We start from the raw sequence: 19349 nt of genomic DNA, 5'->3' as shown, positions 1-19349 counted from the left end.
AACAGAGCGTCTCTGCCCTTTGGAAAGCACTGGCAGTCATGATGCAGTACAATGAGTAACTTTTACATCATACAGTTGGCTTCCTGTGTGGTTGTTCCACACACTGTGATGAACAAAACAGTATACAATTTCTTTCAAACACCCATAAATAACAGCTATGCAGTTTTTTAACGCGTGAGATTCACTCAGCTTTGTTTATAATGTCCATCCCGCCTTGGCAGTTCCTTTAGAGAGTTCTTGCTTAAAAACGCTTTTACAAAACAGAAGCATCTAGTGGGCTGTTCCAACAAAAGGTCAGCAACAAGACACAAATGTGAAGCTCTGTACAGGAAGTACCACTCTGAGTTACAGTGAAGTAGACACCTGTATGGTTCATCCCCCAAAACCACTGTCCTGAAAACAGCAATCGTACCTCAGTGGGGGATTCCATCTCTTTATTAAAGGAAAACATTGTCCCTACAAGTCAGTACTTGCTTGGCTTTGCCATTAGCATTCAAATACAATAGGAGTCATAGGACTTTTAATTATCACAGGGGTAGCCGTGTTAGTCTGTATCCACAAAAACAACGAGGAGTCTGGTGGCACCTTAAAGACTAACAGATTTATGTGGCCATAAGCAAAAGCTTTCATGGGTAAAAAAACCACTTCTTCAGATGGATCTTATGCCCAAGTATGCCCAAGTACTTATGCCCAAGTAAATCGGTTAGTCTTTAAGATGCCAGTGGACTCCTCATAGGAGTTTTAATTATGACAAGTGCTTAGGTCGGCAGAACGAAATAATTTGTAGAATTTAGGCGGTACATTTGTAAGGGTGATTTTATCCCTAAACCTCTTTTATTGTAACACTGCTAATGATACAGCACTTCCAATGGGAGGATCTCCAAATTATGTACAAACATCAGCCCCACACCACCCCAGTGAGATAGGGAAGCAATATTCTCATTGTAAAGATGGGGAAACTGACTCACAGAGAAGCTATAAGTCCCACAGTGAGTCTGTGGCCAAGCCAGTAATGTGACCTAGATCTCCCAACTCCAGTCCTGTGCTTTAACCACTAGATTATGCACCTTCTCATTAAACCATCTCGTGCTCTCTCACTTTCCCTCAACTGCATTTGCCGAAAGCATTCCCAAATTGCCGATGACTTTGCCCAGCATTCGGCGGATTGAGGGTACAAATTGAGTAACCCAAGCTGTTTTTTAAAAAAAAACAAAAAACCAACAAACAATAATTAGTATTGAACTTCCCTTTGGTTCAATAACCTGGCTTTTAACTAAGGACACTTTTGTCTTCATATTCCACCATCCTGACACTTTAAAAAAAAATGTATCAATTCTTTTGTAGCCCTTTCCGGTATTGCGTAAGCAGTGAGCCTAGATGAAGGCATTTAGTGCTCTGGTTCTGCGTCCATACAAGACTCCCACGGATTCTGTGGGAAGCGAGGCAAAGAGATTAGCAGAAGAGCGATCCCACAGATGAAGAGCAGGACGAAGGAGGCGCAGGCACAGGCAAAAGACCACGAATAGTAGTACTCTATCCAGATAGTCTCCTTGCTGTCAATCATCCTTTTCACAGACTGTCTCATGACTTCAACAGAGATGATCATGCACAGGCCTGGAGAAATAAGAGAGGGGTGAGCTGGAGAGCAGGGGTTTCAGTCCTTATTGCTTTCGTTCATAACTGACCTCTTTGCCTGCGTTTCTGGTTAGAAGACTACGCAGTGCGGTTCATAGATGATTCATAGGTTTTAAGGATCAATAAGATCACCGAATTGAACCTCTTGCATAACAGGCCACAGAACTTCATTCCTGCATCGTACCCACTGGCTTCTTGTCGAACTAGAGTGTGTCTTTTAGAAAGATCTTCAGTCTGGACTGAAGAACTCCAAGGGACAGAGAACTTACCACATCCATTGGCAAGCGGATCTAAGGGTTAATTACCCTCACTGTTAGGCTGACCAGACAGCAAGTGTGAAAAATCAGGATGGGGGTGGGGGGGTAATAGGAGCCTATATAAGAAAAAGCCCCAAGTATCGGGACTGTCCCTATAAAATCGGGACATCCGGTCACCCTACTCACTGTAAACACTTGTACTTGCAGTTTGAATTTTAATAACTTCAAATTTCAGTCACTGTGGATCTTGTATGGCCTTTGTCTGCTAGACTAAGAGCCCTTGGAGTATGAGATATCTGCTCCCTGTTTGGATATGGGCTGTAATCAAGTCACCTTTTGAGCTGTAAGGCACAAGAAATGCCATGCAACAGGGACCAACAGTCCTGCCAATTTGGCACCCAAATTCAGATAGTGATTTATATCTGAGCTTGAAACAACATTTTATATTTAGGCAGCTTTGTAAATCTCAGTCTCATTTTTAAGGAGAAACAAAAAGTCCTATGGGCAGGTGTTGGTTAAGGCTAAACATGGCTGGGAACGATCAGAGCCACACAGTGCTTCATGAAGCTGTGAGTGTAAAGTAGGGCTTCTTGAAAAGTGAAGAAAACACTGTGTAACTCTCTCTTTCTGCTATGCATTTCAACAGCAAGTAAAACAGTACAATGAAAACCATGCATTTGGTCACCAGAGCATTCTCTGGGAGCTGGCTGTTCTAAAGCCTGTTTCACTGAGCTACCTAAGTACCACCGTGGTATTTAACAGGCAAGAGGAGGATGGGTTGACAAGGTAGTGCTGGCTGCAGTGCAAATTCAACCATCATGTTTTTTTGAGATAGCGTCATAATCTGAGGCTTGAATCAGATGACCTTTGATTTGTGCCCTGTGTCACACTGGCAGACCAGGTGCCAGCTCATGCCAAGGCCTCTAGGCCTCAACGGAACACGGACATATGCAGAGTTGGAAACTAGTCTGGCTCCCCTGTGTGTTAACTTTTCTAAAATAGATGTTAAGTTTGTAAGAATGTGTTTAGTGTTTAGACTTTATGAAATGCTGGTAGGATGCGGCATGTAGTAATCTCACTTAGAACATCTGTCCCCCATGTTAGCAGTGAGATCTGTAACTGGGTAACTCACCAGAAACAAGCATTAACTCATGTAAAATGCTGGCTTCCTACAAAAGGTATTAGGTCCTGTCTGTGAGGAGGCCCATTGAAACCAAATGAGCCATTGTGAAACATCAGAGGACAAAAGACTTTGTTGATTGTTTCCCTCACACCCATGAAGCGGAGACGTGCATGGGGATTCGTTCCATCAGCCTGAACTCCGGGGGAAGGGAATAAAAATCCCAAATAGGGAGAAACTTTATCTTTATGCTGCTTAGACTCTGAGGGTCAAGAATTACTAAGCATAAGCAAAAGATCCCTAGTGCTTGGCCTGGATTAGCCCTAAGGACATCGAGCTTGCTTATTATAGAAGCACCTATTGCCTTTTGGAACCTAAGGCTAAACCTCATTTGTGTGTGTGTGTTTACTCGCTTTAACCTTGTCAGTGACTCTCATTTCTTTTTCTTAGTTAATAAATCTTTAATTCACTTATTAGAGGATTGGCTACAAGCATTATCATTGGTAATTGACCTGGGGTAAGTGACTGGGCCTTTGGGACTGGGAGTAACCTGAATATGGTTGTGATTATTGGGGTCAGGGCCTGTCTGTCACAGAGTCAGGTGTTAAGATAGATCGCAGTACCCAAGGTGTGCCCTGCTTCCTAAGGGTCTGCCCTGAGATTGGTACTCATTCTCCTGAGCCACTCGAGGCAGCTTGACACTGGGATAGTCTTGGCAGGATTCACATGCCACAGGTCAACTGAATTTATAGATCATAACCCAGCTCTGTTAAAAGTTTAAACTTGATATTGAGAGTTTGAAAGGTTCAAGATTAGACACAACGAGTGAACCACTGTCAGATGATGATCTTCACAGAAAAGACCTTGAAAAGTGATGTAAGGAGAAGGTAACATCCTATAAAACAAAAACTCCATTTCAGGAGCTTAGACTTTTACTCATAAATGCTGGCCAGGTGAAACCTGAGCACCTTTCTGCACCGGATGCCACAGAAGAAAACACGCCATTGGAACTGGCCCAATTGCTGTACCGGGCAGCCCAGAAAGAACATGAGATCCAGAGACTGATGGTGGAATTGTGGATCAGGGAGACCAAAAAAAAAAAAAAAAGCTGAGGATGTTAAGCTGAGAGCCCATCAAAGACTCATGGAACAACTAGCAGCAGTTAAAGCCAATGAGCCAGCTGAAGAGAGGCATCAAGGACGTAAAGGAGGTTTTGTCTAAAGACCCAGTTTTAGTCAGCCCTGATTTCAGCAAACCCTTTGTGCTGAATACTGATGCTTCTAACATTGGGCTAGGGCAGTGCTAATGCAGAATGGGGTGGGAGACAAGAGGCCCCCCATTGCCTCCTGAACTAAAACAGTGCTCCCCCCCCCCGCCACGTCATTGAGCGGGAATGCTGTGACACAGTTTGGGCTGTGAAGCAGGTTAAGCCTTATTTCTATAATAAAAAACATAAGGTTTTAACGGACTCCCTGCTAATATGGTTGCACTGAGCTAAATGGACCAATCATGGAAATAATGGAAATAATCCACTTCAAGGGAAAAGAAAATGTAGTGGCAGATGCCTTATCAAGAACAGGGGAACCTTGAAGCGTATTCAGGATCATGAGTGACACCCCTTCCTACATCAGGTTTGTGCTGAGGATTTGACACTGGTGCTCAATGTCTTCTGGACAGATTTCTGTCCCTAGAACCTCCCACATATCCCTGCTATACAGCAGGGTCTAACACTGAATATTTTAGAAATACCCATTTTCTCGAGGTGATTCTACAGTGTTCCAACATTTCAGATACACTCACACAGAATAGCCTCCCAGAGCTGACTCTTGTTTCTCAGGCAAATTTTCAGAGCTCAGTAACATAAGTTCAGTTGTATGGAATGATCTGCCTTTCTGCTGCAAGGAGATGAATGCAGCCTTCATGACATCTCGCTCTCTGTCACGCTCGTTGCCCTAAGATCTAAGTGCATACATCTCTTTTAAGTCTCACCAAATGGCCTACCTGCAAAGGTGTAGAACATGGACGCTGGCTTCAGGAGATAATCCATTTTTTTCCTAAAGGATAAGAGGATGCAGATTGTTCCAATGATTGCAAAGCCCACGCTGAAGATGGCGATGGCTGCAGCGGAAATGCTGTACTCTGGCGAGGCAAAACAGAGGGAGAGAAAGATGAATGGGTGCGACTTCCTGTGTTCTCCCGCCCGCCACCGTGCCTCTGCAATGGGATCAGTTCAGCAAAGGAAAGAAAACATTTAAAATCGTAACAGCTGCTCTTTCCTTGATGCAGATAACTGGCCCAAGAGAACCAAGTATTTCTAGCACAGAAGAAGTGTGGTGAGCCGCTAGAGGTCTTGGTCATGCCCCTGCTGAATTCAGTGGGAGCAGATGCAAGACTCAAAAGAGTAGGGACAAGGACTCTTTCTAAACGCCCCTGGTAGAAAAAAGCAAATGACACACATAATGACATGATAGAAACTCCGGGCCTGGTCCTCAATTGACTAGGCCGCACCCTCACAAGTAGTTACACTGTCTGCCCTGGGCCCAATGGGATACAAAAGGGTCAGACCAGGGCACTTTTCTGTTTGTACTCACAATTCCCCCCCAGCACTATGATGAAATAGGTGAGCATAAGAATATGTTGCCGTAATTATTATTTCTTTGTATTGCAGTAGTGCTGACCAGCCTCAGTCCTGGACCCAGACCCCACTGTGCTAGGTGCAGTACAAACACATTTTGCCTCACAAATGAGCACACGAGACCTCATGTTCTGTTTGAAGATTTGCCATCACTTCCTAAAACCATCCCCTGCAAGTTGGCTTGGAGGTAGAATCTGGAGGAGAAAAGCCCAGAAGTAGCTTAATATAGGGTAATAAATTGTCATGACCAACTTTTTAGTTTATTAGATTTCCTCCCATACAGGTTTTATCCGAGAGGGTGGAGATTTGGTCTTAAATCTTTAACAGTGTTTCACTCCATTATTCTATCTAGATTTTCCTTTTAAAAAAAAAGCTAATAGAAAGCAATGCTATTTTTATTATACATGTTTATTTTAGTAGCGCCTATAGGCTCCAACTGTCATCAGGGCAACATAGTGTTAGGCAATATACAAACATATATTAAGAGACAGTTTTCTGCCCCAGAGCTTCGACAGCTAAATAGGCAAGAAAGGGAAAGGGGAAACAGACGTACGTGTGTGTGTGTGTGAAATGACTTACCCAGGATCACACAGCAACATCCTCTCCTCATCCTGCAAAACAACGTTTCCCAGCTCTGTGAAAATCTAGCTTCTCAAGAGCATGGGAATAAACTTGCTCCAAAGGTGTTCCATCCAGCCAAGCTAAGCTATGTGTAAGATAATTCACCCAGCCAAAACACAGTTCAATATCTGAATGGAGGGGAGAAATTGCCAGTTGAATAATTCAGATCTTCACTTACATATTGCATTAGTTTTCAGATGCATTTAATATTTAACATGTGTAGCCAGGCATGAAACATAGCACCACTTGGTGCTGTTTGCCTTCCGTGTTATTCTTTAAAAAATTATCTTCTAAGCAGAATCATGAAGAATCTTTCTGCCTCTTACTAATTGGCTTCCATAGAAATGAAACTATTTTTGTAGTAGGCCAAAGCATATTGCTCTTTGGTCTCATTGCTTTTTCATACTCCTTGTTCTATTGACGTTTTCTTAAAAATTTTTTCCTGTGTGTTATCTGCTATGTGTTTGAACTGCCTGAAAGAGTTAGTTGCAATTTAGGAGCCTTTTGTGATGGTTTCGGCTTTTTCCTTCTCTTCACAGAAAAGACGTTTTTATCAACTTTCTTCTGAAGTGACTAACAATGTAGTGGAGACATTTTTCAGATTGGATGGATGGATATAATAGCGTATAAATGGGTAACAAAAGCAGGCAGCTCCGATATTTGTTCTTTATTCCACTCAGAGTATCATTTCAAATTCACAGTCTTCCCTGTGTCTGGGGGAAATTGCTTCTTTAGAAAACCATATGCTGCAGGGTTTCCCACCGTTTTTATTTACAGCGGAAGCAAAGCAGGTGGTTTACTATGTGAAATGCAATCAGTGTCTAGTTTGCTCCACACTACAATGTGTTGTGTAGCAAAATGTAAGGAGATGTGTCCTCAGTAAGAGAGGCAAGCACTTCAGACTAATGCTAAAAATAAGGTTTTAGTGAGGACTGATTAGAAAGGATCTAAATCGTCTGTGAGATGCAGATAGTTTTCCAATGCAAGCAGAGTAAACACTATCTGGTCAGATTTCAGATGTGGGTATCTTTGCTGTGGCCTAGATCTTTCTTTCTTTGAGTGCCTGTCACATTATAGCAATAGCAAAGACCTTAGGGGGCTATGTGGAGCCTCGGGTACCTCCCTCTCAGTGGAGTCAAAAGTCTGCTTGGGGTTGGATTTTTGTTTGTTTATTTATTTTGATTTTATTAATATCCTTTGTTTTTGCTGTTTAGAGGTAGGAGGGAGTGTCAGTGTTGTGAGTGCCATACGTATGGTGGAAAGGCTTTTGGGGTTTCCAAATTGGCCCTTATATGTATAATGCCAGTTTCATGTGCCTAAGGAACAATTTGAGCAGAAACCAAGCATAGGACATGTATAACAGAAGAAAGGGCTGCTGTTTGAAAATTGGTCTCCCCGGGAATCCGGTGCCTCGGCTGGTCCAGAGCATTGATTAATAGGATATGAAGCCCATCTCAGCGCCAACTGTCTGTTCTAAGTCCCTGTACAATCAATAGGTGTTTCCCAATTGACTTCAGTGGGCCCTAAATCTGGTGAAACCCTTTACATTAGTTCCCATATACACTCAGTTCACGTAATGCTAGTAAAGAATTCGTCCAAGCAAATTCTTACCTTTTTGGGTGGTTCTTTCAAATATCTCTGTGCTCTGCCCTGGAGAGAAGTGTTTGAAGTAGGAACAGTTACGGTCTGAACAAGAACAAAGAAGAATATCAGTTGCTAAGAATAACTGAGTTTAAGAAACCAAAATTAGGGAAATAAAATTTTCTTTTACAGTAATGGAACTGAAAAATTCAAATGGGTAGAGATTAATGGGACCTTAATCCTGAACTTGCTGCAGACATGTCCGGTATGCAGTTCATCTAAGAGCAAACCAGGTAATGAGGGGCTTTAAACAGTGATTTATGCCCTGATCCAGCAAAGTACTTAAACATGAGCTTTATGTGGCTTTAATGGGCCTTGAGCCTACGCTTCCGTTATTAGAGAATACTTAACCATGCCAGTCAAAAAAACCCTAACAACACAAACTCATCGCCTAGAAACGTCCTGCTGGTGGTTTCAAATGCACTTGACCTCTCCACAAGCTGCTAATATAAAATAATAGAACGTTAATCGATATGTAAGTCCCCATCGGTTTCTCGGATAAGGCCTAATGTCACTTAGCGTAGCCTCGGAACGTTCTGCGGCATATTACAGACACACAGGGGATTGTGACGAGAATCAAGAAAAGGAAATGGAACTTGGATTTCCTAAAAGCTGGTGGCCAAGTGCATGAAGAAGTGCTAAGCTTTAGCCAGTCTGTAATCTGATCTGTGTACATTATATTTACTATGCACGGCAAGCTCTGCTGGCAGAGCAGCCTCTGAGGTACTTGGGAAAGGACTAGGGTTGCCAGCTTTGGTCAGATGAATTCCTAGAGGCTCCATCGCATGACATTATCTTTAATTAAAGATTAATTTTTTTATTCCTGGAGACTCCGGGACAATCCTGGCAGGTTGGCAACCCTAGAAAGGACATGGTTTGGAATCCACGAGGGGTGAATTCTCCTCTGACATCAAGATGAATGTCTGGTGACTTTGCTGACTTCCCAGGGGTTGCACATGTGTAGAGGAGAGGAGAAATTGGCATAGAATGTTTTATGTCTGAGCAGGTGAATGGATGCGGCCTGAAAGGCAGCCGGCTACATAAGCAGAGAGAAAGCAATCACAAGGCTGTCATCGGGCAAAACCTCGGACACTCTTCCCAAAGAAAGCGCTGCCTAGGGAATCAACCTTTCTGTTTTAAGAAGGAATTACAGAAAATCCTTTCCTTCCAGCAGCAGCCAGTGCAGATTCCTGCCTCCACAGTGCCCCATGCGGCATTTCCTGAGACTGGCACCCCCCTGGCTGGCTTTGCATCTTCCCCTCCTCTCCTTTCTGCCATTGCCAACTCACCCCCTCCAGAATGGCATCCCTCCTTCTTTCCTTGCCTAATGCTCTCTCCGCCAAGCCAGGGAGCTGCCTGGGACATCACACCTCTGGAAGGAGCTGGGGTTAAAGTAAGGAAAGTAATGGGGAATGCAGCTCCCTCTCCTCTGCTAAAATCAGAAGGGGTTCCTCTCCCCTGCCTGCCTTGGGTTGGAAGAGTCCCCCCACCCTAGCTTCCCCTCTGACTTGGCTGTGAGCATAAGAGCTCCCTCTCCTGTTTCAGGCTCTTTGCCACTGGTGTTGACAGGTTTATCTGCCTTCTTGCCATTCCTGGCAGTTGAGACGAGTAGCAGGGACTAGAGGGAAGAATTCGCTGCCTTGCTAGTAGCTCGAATCGATGAGGTTTTGCAGCCTGGAATCTTTTTACCGTTCAGTGAAGCTTCACTGTCTATTGAAACACAATGAAGCAAGTGGAGTTTTCGTATAACAGAGCAGGGTCCCACTGTCCCAGGCTTCCTTGGGCTATCCTACTGGTGTCACAAATAGCTATTCTGTGGTGTGACCCTTGTGAACAAAGACTGGGGACTCAGGATGGAAAGCATGTCTCTGTGCCTGCGAAAAATAATGTTTTCAGCCTCTGGAGTGAGTGCGAGGGGAAGGGTCTGTTGGGATGATGCCCATTGACATTAAGCTTTGCCAGCTGTACCATTTGGAGGGAGTTTATTTGCACTTAGCATTTATTTATAACTCATTTAACTGAGATCTTGACAAGTACATATAGCTGAAAGAACATCCCCTTGCCAAGAATTTGGATGGCAGTTGTGTAATCAACAAGATCCTGCAAACATAGCCAACTGGGACCTAAAATTGTCTGATTGTGCTTTGCTAATGATCAGCCGGATACTTTGAAGAGACTATGGTCAACCCTGCCTTTACAGACTATATTAAAAATCTCACATTTACTGTACCATGAGGTTATATTTGCCATAGTAAAACTGGGGAATACTTCCAAGACTGCAGGGAATTTAACCATTCTGGATCACAAATGGTCATAATTTGTAGAACAAATAATGGAGGATGGAAGAAGTTGGGAAGAAAAGACTATAAAGTCAGTGGGTTGTGAGGCTGCTCATCTCACTGCCGCACCCTGGAAATTTCAGCCACTGGTAGCCAGCCACGGCTGAACCAGTGCAAACCCCTGGTGTAGACTCACAAAGCCATTAGTGCAGTGTGAATCCAGGGTAAGCATCTCTGGTGCAGTTTATGGCTTTAGCGGTCTACACTAGGCTTTTGTTCCGGAGCCACTACATCAGGGTCCGGGCATGAACGGCTGCAGCCAGAGCAACCCCCCAAGTGTAGACAAACCTTTGTAAAGGGTTGTGTATATTTAAAGAGCTAATTTTAATAGTAATAAGATGCCATAATATTGCACTTTATCAGCCTAGTTCTTTTCATGTCTCCTACAGCGTAGATGGCATATTCTGGAGTTGCTGTTACAAGTACGGTGTTTATTTTCTCTCCAATAGCAGATCAGACAGTTACAGAGCAGCATGCATAACACACTAATGAGCCTGGGCTCATTAGCTGAAGTTTCCTCTGAGAGGTAGCTATTTTATTATATATTTTTTTATAAACTGATATTTATTCTGTCTCTCAGCTTCTGCTCATTTGCTTGTCTTTTATCACTGAAAAAGATTGGAGCAAACATGTCTGGACTCAAAGACTTGTGACTGTGTTTTGTGTTTAAGCTGCTGCATACTGAGGCTAAAACTGCAAGCCATGCGCACACAAGAGAACAAAGTGTCTCCAAGCAATCAGGACTGGGGGGACTAGCGTGGGGCAGCCGCATCCCTTTGACAGTGAGCGTAGGGTGGTTGAGAATATGTATCAATGCTGCTCCATGCTGGGGAGATGGAGGCTGTTGTTGGGATCCTTTGATCCCTGTGACAGAGGGCAGGGGAACCAAGACAAAATGGAAATGCTTAGTCTTTAAGCCATTGGCTTTGCTTTTAACTAGTCTCCAGAAAAGTGAGGTGTTGGCAGAAGAGAAACCTGGTTTGTGCTGATTAATGCAAAGCCAGGGTCCAAAAATCAACCGTCCATGAACTGATCGGGGGCAAGGGCCACAGCTTTGCGTACCACAGGAAATTGTACCACAGGAAATTGGCTGGATGACGCTGCTGCACTGGTTTTGGAGCAGTTTGTTCAGGTTGCATGAAGCTACGATGGATCAGCAGGGAGAGGCTTTTTGCACATGAAATGCAGGGGATCTTCCACCGCAACACTGGAAGTGGTAGACGGACTTATTCTCTCAGAGTATGTCTCCACTGGAGCTGGAGGTGTAATTTCCAGCTCAGGCAGACATATCCACACTAGCTCTGACTAAGTTAGTGCACTAAAAAGAGTGGCATAACGCTGGCTGCCTGGGGGTAGCCTGGATTTCAGAGGGGATCGTACTCAGCGTGGCCAGCCTGCCCCGCTCTCATGCCGCTGTGGCTATCCTGCTATTTTTAGTGCTTTAGTTCGATTGGAGCTACTGCAAGTATGTCGACCCTACCTTCATTTCCAGTGTAGATGTACCCTAAGTTACATGGCTGCAGCCCCATTGAATGCAAGTGGCAAGCCTTAAACACAAGTAAATATTCTACTCTGTGAGTATTGGGTTAATTCTGATGGACTTAATATGCATCAACGAGTCATGTCTCCCTGGGCCTCTAGCATGAGAGGAGGGGTCCTTTTACTAACTTTGCTCAAATTAAAACAACGGTATTACCCAGCAATTAACTCACTGGTCATCATAAAAATGCTTCAGCACATCATTTAAACTACTCTGTTCTAGTCCCAGGAATCTCTTTATCAACACAGTCCCCTGTTATTCAACAGACCTGCGCCACTTCCATCCTTTACAGTCCACATCATGAATTAAAAATCATTTGTGTCACACTCTGTTTACATAATGGGGATTTAAAATGGATTTCACAATAGATGAAAGCTTTGCAGGATCCTTGGCTTTTCTCTACCCCTAATTGTGATATCTCTGCCATGAAGTTACCCTGTTGAGCTAGTAAAAAAAACCTATCAATGAGCTATGAATAGCTTCTGTTTAAGGCAGAGGTTCTCAAACGTATTCATAGCATGGTCCACAACATAACAAAGTCTCTTGTGGACACCTCCCTTCCCATTCACGGTCACCCAGCCCAGCTCCCCTTGTATTCATGATCACTGGACTTAACTCCCTTTCCATTCATGATTTTCCTGGACCTCCTCTGCTGCCATTCATGACTGCCTGGACACCTCCACTATCATTCAGGATCACTGGGTTTAATTTCCTTCCCACTCGTGATTACCTGGACCACTTCACCTCTCATTCATAATTGCCCAGCCGATCTCCACTACTGTCCATGATTGCATGCACCACCTCCCCTCCTTTTCACAATCACAGAACATCCTGTGGCAACTACAGCAATTGCCTACATGGAAAAGTAAAGTTAGGACAATATTTAATGTATTCCTGGCTTCTTCTATGTAATTTACCATCTGGAAACGAGAAACAGGAGGCAGCACCGTGTTTCCAGCCAGCTTTTCATATACCACAGTTTGGCCACCGGTGCTTTAAGGGACATGATCTATCTCTATTTCTTCAGGTCCCCTAACACTTTTTATCACCAGGCTCTTGACAGTGAGAGAGAGGGAGAGTCACTAGTTTATTTCTGAAGAAGGCAAGAAAATGGCTATGTAGAAGTATGAAAATCTCCTTGGGACGCAGGTCCCTTTCCTGTGCTCATGAACAAACCCATTTACAGTACAGCGCCACAGAGGTTGCTCTTCATGCTCATCTCAAAATCAAAGGGGGTTCTGCATCGTTTGATAGGAATCCAGTGGAAGATGCTAACAGCATTTTACATTGCAGCTGTGTTCTAACTTACAGGCGGTAGTTTGTGTTTTAGTATAATGATAGCCATGCTTGAGTTGATGCTGAGATCACTTCCCAACAGACCCGTTACTTTGTGTATCCTGCAATCCATTATGATCCAGACCAACTCCTGTAAACTAAACTGGTTAGGGCCTGGTGAGCCCTGGAATCAGCAAAACCAGCTGAACTAGCAGGGGAAAATGATAAAGAAGCCAACAATGATTTGAGCTGCTGGAAGGAATCAGTTGTGTCACCGGTGAATCAGGAGGCCCACCATGGACAGGGGTTCTTGCCTTTAATGTCTCTCTCCCCTGCAGCCACGTGATGTATTCCTCCCAAATTCTGGCCATCCTTGGCTAGCTACCAACAAAACCATGCACCTGTGTACCCGGATATCTCCAACTGCTTTGAATGTGATCCATTAGCACTCTATATCAATGTCTGGAATGCCTAAGCTCCCTGGAAATGCAGGTTTGAATGCTGTCAGAGTGACCCTTTGTCCTTCTGACGTAGATAAATTAAACTCCATGAGATATGCTCTTTCACAGGGGTTCTTCACAACACAGACAGACCAAAACCTTGGCTCACACACTTCCCGACCCTTGGATCTGAACTCAATGGCTTGAGCCCATCTCTACAGCCCGCTGAAAGGCGTAAAAATAATCATTCTTTGCACTTGCATAGCATCTTCTAGGTGAGGTGAGGCCTGTTATCCCGCTTTTACAGATAAGGAACTGAGGCACAAGAGGTAGGTGAAGTGACTTGCTCACATTCAAACAGGAATTTCATACCAGACCTCGGACTCCTCACTCAATTTCGTAGTTTCATCCATTATGATACTCTAATCTGCCTCCTGCATAAACAGGCCATTGAATTTCACCAAGTGACTCCTAATCAAGCCACTGATTTCTGACTGAGGTACAGTACGCCTTTTAGAAAGATATCCAATCTGGATTTAAAGTCTCCAAGCAGTGGAGGACCCACCTTATCCTTATGTAAGATGTTCCAGTGGTGAATAATCCACACTTGAAAATTATTACTTAGTCTGATTTTGTCTAGCCTCAGCTCTGAGCCACTGGATCTTGTTATTCTCTGTAGCAGTTTCCTGAGCCCTTTCCAATTTGTCAACAGCCTTTAAATGTGTGGCTAAAATGTAAATCTCTCTGCCTTAAACCATAAGACTACAAGTTTGAAGTTGCCCACTATATTCTATACAGTGCTAAGCTCAACAAGTAATAAAAACCAGAAACAATGCTATCCCGCTTCCCCCTGAGTAGGGCTGGGTAGGTAACTATTAACCAAGTGGTAAATAATGGTAATTTTTCAAATGATGGTGATAGCATATGATTTGCAGAAAAACAGATTTACTGACACACAGGTCACCTACCGAACCTTTGTTTTATGTTTCACTCGCCTTTCTTGACTAATCCAAATCTGACAACCTTCGCTGGCATTTCTCCTCAGCTGTGTGAAATCATTACAACTAGGAGTGCCATTCTGGAGCAGCATAGTCTAGCAGCGAGAGTGGAGTACTGAAAGCCAGGACATCTGAGTTCTTTTCCAAGCTCTGCCATGGACTCTCAGCGTGGCTGGCCCTGGGCAGTGGCGGATTAATGATTTTGCCGCTCCTAGGCCCTGAAATAATTGCCACCCCCCTCCCCCAGCAGCTCCCAGCCCCCCCCCGCCGCAGCTCACCTCCGCTCCGCCTCTGACTCCTCCCCTGAGAGCGCCACTGGGTCCTGCTTCTCCCTGTTCCCTGCCAGTGCTTGTGCGCGAAACAGCTTCGCGAAGGAGGGGGAAGGGGTGGAACTCGGTGCGCTCAGAAGAGGAGGCGGGGCTGGGCCAGGGATTTGGGGAAGGGGACCAATAGGGGCAGGGAGGGGGCGGGGAATGGGGGTGGGGAAGGGGTGGAGTTGGGGCAGAGGGCGCGAACCAGCGCCGCGGGAAGCAGGCTCTGGCTGCTATTATAAATTTGCTGCCCCTGCACATTTGCCACCCTAGTCCTAGGCCTTGTCGGCCTAGGCATTAATACGCTGCTGGCCCTGGGCCAGCCTTTGACCCCTCTTGTGCCTCAAAAAGAACAGGAGTACTCGTGGCACCTTAGAGACTAACAAATTTATTTGAGCTTTTGAGAGACTGCTGGAATTAATTTGCAAACTGGACACCATTAAATTAGGCTTGAATAAAGACTGGGAGTGGATGGGTCATTACACAAAGTAAAACTATTTCCCCATGTTTATTTCCTCCACCCCTACTGTTCCTCACACGTTCTTGTCAACTGCTGGAAATGTCCACCTTGATTATCACTACAAAAGGTTTTTTTTTTCTCTCCTGCTGGTATTAGCTCATCTTAACTGATCACTCTCATTATAGTGTGTATGGTAACACCCATTGTTTCATGTTCTCTGTGTATATAAAATCTCCCCACTGTATTTTCCACTGCATGCAGCCAATGAAGTGGGCTGTAGCCCATGAAAGCTTATGCTCAAATAAATGTGTTAGTCTCTAAGGTGCCACAAGTCCTCCTGTTCTTTTTGCGGCTACAGACTAACACGGCTGCTACTCTGAAACCTGTTCTTGTGCCTCAGTTTCCCTAATGTAAAAATGGGGATAATAGTATCTACCTAACAGCAGCGATGCGAGTATTTAATTAGCGGTTGTAAAGAGCTCTTTTAGAACTTCCAATGATACACATGAAAGAATTCAGTGTTATTGAATGTAATGGTTTTGAAACTGAATTTCATCAAATCCCAGGAGAATCTGTCAAGCCCTTTAAAAGTATGCCCACCTATCCAATATCTAAAGGTCATCACTGTTGCAGTCAAGCTGCTCCAAAGAGGCCTTCAGCTCGCTGTCTCCATAATTACCCATTTGTTTATTCTGCACTTTAAGAAGCCAGCACAGAGGGCGTGGATAGCACAGCTGTGAGATGTCCATGCAAGCACATGCTGATGTCTGTCAAAGATATCTAACACTTTTGTGCTGTATAGATGATGAATCTGTTTTACTGAGACAGCTGGATATTTACGAGTTTTAAATTTATCCAACAATGTCTGGTATTTATGTATTTCTCCCAATCTGTCTGTCTCCCCCTTTAAACATAAAGCTTCCTACACGTGCAGAGACAATGGTATAGCTAAGGTTACTAGCTATATTAGAATGTATTTATTATATTAATTAGAAATGGGGCTAAGTGAAACCTCCCAATTCAAACGCCCCCAACTGTGGTGGAATCTGAATTCAGATCTGAATGCTGTGGATCAGCCTCTTCTGTCTAATAATAAATAGTTTAGCCAGACAGACTGAGAATCATCACTATACGATTTCACAGCAAATTTACAAAGATATTAAAATCTAACTTTAACTTCAACCTGGGGTGGTCATCAGAAGGGAATCCTGTTATTCAGGAGAATTTCTGTCTAGGAAATAATCCAATTTGCCATTAGCCTCTTGAAATTAGAAAAGTCAGGAAAGGGGTATTAGCACATATTGCATGATTGCAGCAGACTTTGCAATCAGCAAAAATGTAATACAACTTCTCACAAATCATGCTAATGTAATGCTCTTCCAGGAAACGAGCGAGGGGGGCAGTCTACCATCCTTCCTGTTGATTTCAGTGGGACTACTCTCAGAATATGTAACTACGCAGTATAAAGAAAAGTGTTTGATTAGACTTCTTTTATCACTAACACAGAGCACAGTTGCTTTCTGTCACTGTATTAAATTTAAGGAGACCTCATAAATCACGGATAGATTATTTTTCACTTAATTTACAGCATTTTTGGCACTTGGAGAAATATACCATCGCATGCAGTTCCATGCTGCCCTAAGTAATACTAGTTATGAAGAGTAGCTTTTGAATTACTTAGGATCTTTCAAGAACAAGTGGTTCTGGCATAGCTCTCTGAACTACGAACTCCTTCTAGCGAACCAGATATCGGCCCCACTCAGTAATCCTCACTCAGGCAAAATGCCCTGTGGACTCAATGGAAGTTTTGCCTGAGTATGGCTTTGCATAGTCATTGCAGGGTTGTAGATGTCAGCAAAACACTGGTGGGAAAATATCCTTCTTCCTGATTTCTCTCTGTGACTTTTGCCTTCTCCTATCTGGTCCCCTTTATACCAGCCACTATCTTTGCTGGATTGAAAGAGCTGAAGAGTAGTGTATTAAATATGCTTACAGATATATATGGTGGCAGGGCATCATACATTTAGGATAAGGCCTCGAGGAAATGTGACAGTGAGGTGTATTTTCAGGCTAATATGAAAACCAAATCGACGTGTTGAATCTTGTAAGATGAAGTGCAATGGAAACAAGAACCGTATTTTTTCCTGCATGTTTTTTCACTTCCTAAAAGATGTCACTAAGAATAGCCTGACATTTTCTCCCATGCATTTTCAGGGTGTAAGTGGAACGAATGCAAGCACGTACCTCCTGTCAGAGTTATCAGCCCACAGCTCCGCTCCTTGGTAGCTTTGTCTTGGATATAAAACTGTTTTGTGCAGAGCCGCCATAGCCCGAAGTGAGCAGCCTCACAGGTGGAATTGTAATGCTCCACTCTATGGCTCAGCACTGCCCAGTGATCAGTCACCACAGCTGCAAACATTAAAGAGATGCCAACCAAAATAACAGAGAAAGTCAGCCGGATTTTCAGTGCTTTGCCTTCATCCATGGCTGGACTGCACTGGAGTGCATAGGGCAGACTGTCTCGGGCGATGACTGCCCTGTCGAGTTAGGTTTGCCTACTTGAAGGAATGCTGCAAGTTATTCAAGTGGTCTTCAAAGTCTTGGCGTGTCTAAGCATTTTCAAATGTCAACCGTGTGATGCAAAAGTAGAGCAGGTTGTGGGCTGGGCTGGACAGCTGACCACATGTACAGCTGTTGAGTTATATCAGGAGACTGGGTGACTAGACTTGGGAGTGAGGATTCTATTAATGCACATAATGAATAAAGTAACTGATGCAGCTCGGGTTACAAGCTCGTCCCTGCTGGGTTTGTGCAGCAAGTTCCATAAGCCAACTAAGAGCAAAGCTAGCTCAGTGTCATTAGCATTCAGGGCCTCAGGACCGTACCCTTCTCACGCAAGACATGGCCAGGAGCCGTGACTGGTGTCAATTTTAACTTTCCTGTTAGAATGTAAAAGTATTTGTCTTTGTAATAAAGATGAGCGTGAACCCACTTTTATTCATTATTGGTTCTAACAATAGCCTCCTATACACCCTGAAGCTGGGTTTTTTCAAGGGCCCAAATACCCCAGACTTTGGTGGAGTTGGATTTGTCTCTGATTCCAGAACAGAATTTTGTGATTCAGGTTCTTCTCTAGTATGGAAGCACAGTGCCCACTACCTACCTGGCCTACTGAAAACGTTACTCATCGGTGAACACTTGGTTTAGGTATTCATCATCCAAAATTGACCATCCGCCATGAGTGGCAAGGACGGGCGTCTGACCAAGCATTGTCTTCAGCAGCTCCGACACAGGCTGAAAGGGAACCTCTTGACCATTCAGCAAGTGCCTAAGTGGGGAAGGATACAAATTAAATATAGTGTCAAGGGGAAATGCTTTTCCACAGTGCAGCAGTTTTTCTGTTTTTCGAGGCTCGCCTTCCGCATGACCATAACTAAAGGAGCTGGCGTGTGGCCTACTCGGTAGCTGCTGTACATATCTGGCAAATAGGTGACTGGATCTGGGTTTGTCAGCAGGCCAGCAATGCTTGTTTTGTGGAGGTGCCTGGGCCTTGTGCTCTGCTCTGTAGCATCACGCTTTGCCTCCTACCGAGGCACATTTGTGGTAGATTTTTATTAGGCTTGGTACGGCCCTGAAAATGGAGGAAAGAGCAGCAGTCTGCTTCCTGCAAAGAAGGGAAGTATACTGAGCCTAGCGAGGCAGAATCCCCACCTCCCACACTGATTTGTTCTTCTGCTGTTGAAACACGTCCCTGTCCTAAAACTATAGCTGGCGATTATGGTACTTCACCCTCTGTGATGGGGTATACAAACCCAATACAGGCAACACAGGTCGATGAGCTAACGTGGGCTCAGGTGGCCCTGTTCCCTCACATCTGTGAGAGATGTCAGAATTGGAGGAAGGAACTTCAGAGGGAGAAACGCAGCTCAGTTGAGGGCAGACCAGGGAGGAGAGCAGACTTTCAGTCCTCAGCTCCTGGAGAGAGAGCCAGTGGGAGACAGAAACTCCTTGGATGACCACTGTCCAGACGAGAGGAAGGAAGGGTGGGTGAGCCGGCCAACCAGCCAGCTAGCTGGA

General features: G+C 44.3%; 1 protein-coding gene across 1 annotated transcript; it reads right to left on the bottom strand.

The window, feature by feature from the left end:
* Window positions 1-171: 171 nt before the first annotated feature.
* On the bottom strand, window positions 172-17990 carry CACNG1 (calcium voltage-gated channel auxiliary subunit gamma 1). The gene is made up of 4 exons (XM_007055090.3): window positions 17517-17990; window positions 7880-7954; window positions 5014-5151; window positions 172-1614 (listed from the first exon to the last, which is right to left on the bottom strand). Exons 1-4 carry the CDS (start codon window positions 17755-17757, stop codon window positions 1388-1390), a joined length of 681 nt encoding a protein of 226 aa, XP_007055152.1. The 5' UTR covers window positions 17758-17990; the 3' UTR covers window positions 172-1387.
* Between the last annotated feature and the right edge of the window lie 1359 nt (window positions 17991-19349).

The sequence above is a fragment of the Chelonia mydas genome, chromosome 14, assembly GCF_015237465.2.
Source record: "Chelonia mydas isolate rCheMyd1 chromosome 14, rCheMyd1.pri.v2, whole genome shotgun sequence".
NCBI lineage: Eukaryota > Metazoa > Chordata > Testudines > Cheloniidae > Chelonia > Chelonia mydas.
This window is presented reverse-complemented; position numbering and strand designations above follow the sequence as displayed.

What these genes read in the sequence shown, in the direction of transcription:
- CACNG1 (XM_007055090.3), bottom strand. Translation starts at nt 17,757, where the DNA reads ATGGATGAAGGCAAAGCACTGAAAATCCGGCTGACTTTCTCTGTTATT. An exon ending in GCTGATAACTCTGACAGGAG is followed by an intron (nt 7,955 to 17,516) that starts GTACGTGCTTGC and finishes GTTCTTGTTCAG; the next exon opens with ACCGTAACTGTTCCTACTTC. An exon ending in CATGTTCTACACCTTTGCAG is followed by an intron (nt 1,615 to 5,013) that starts GTAGGCCATTTG and finishes TTATTTCTCCAG; the next exon opens with GCCTGTGCATGATCATCTCT.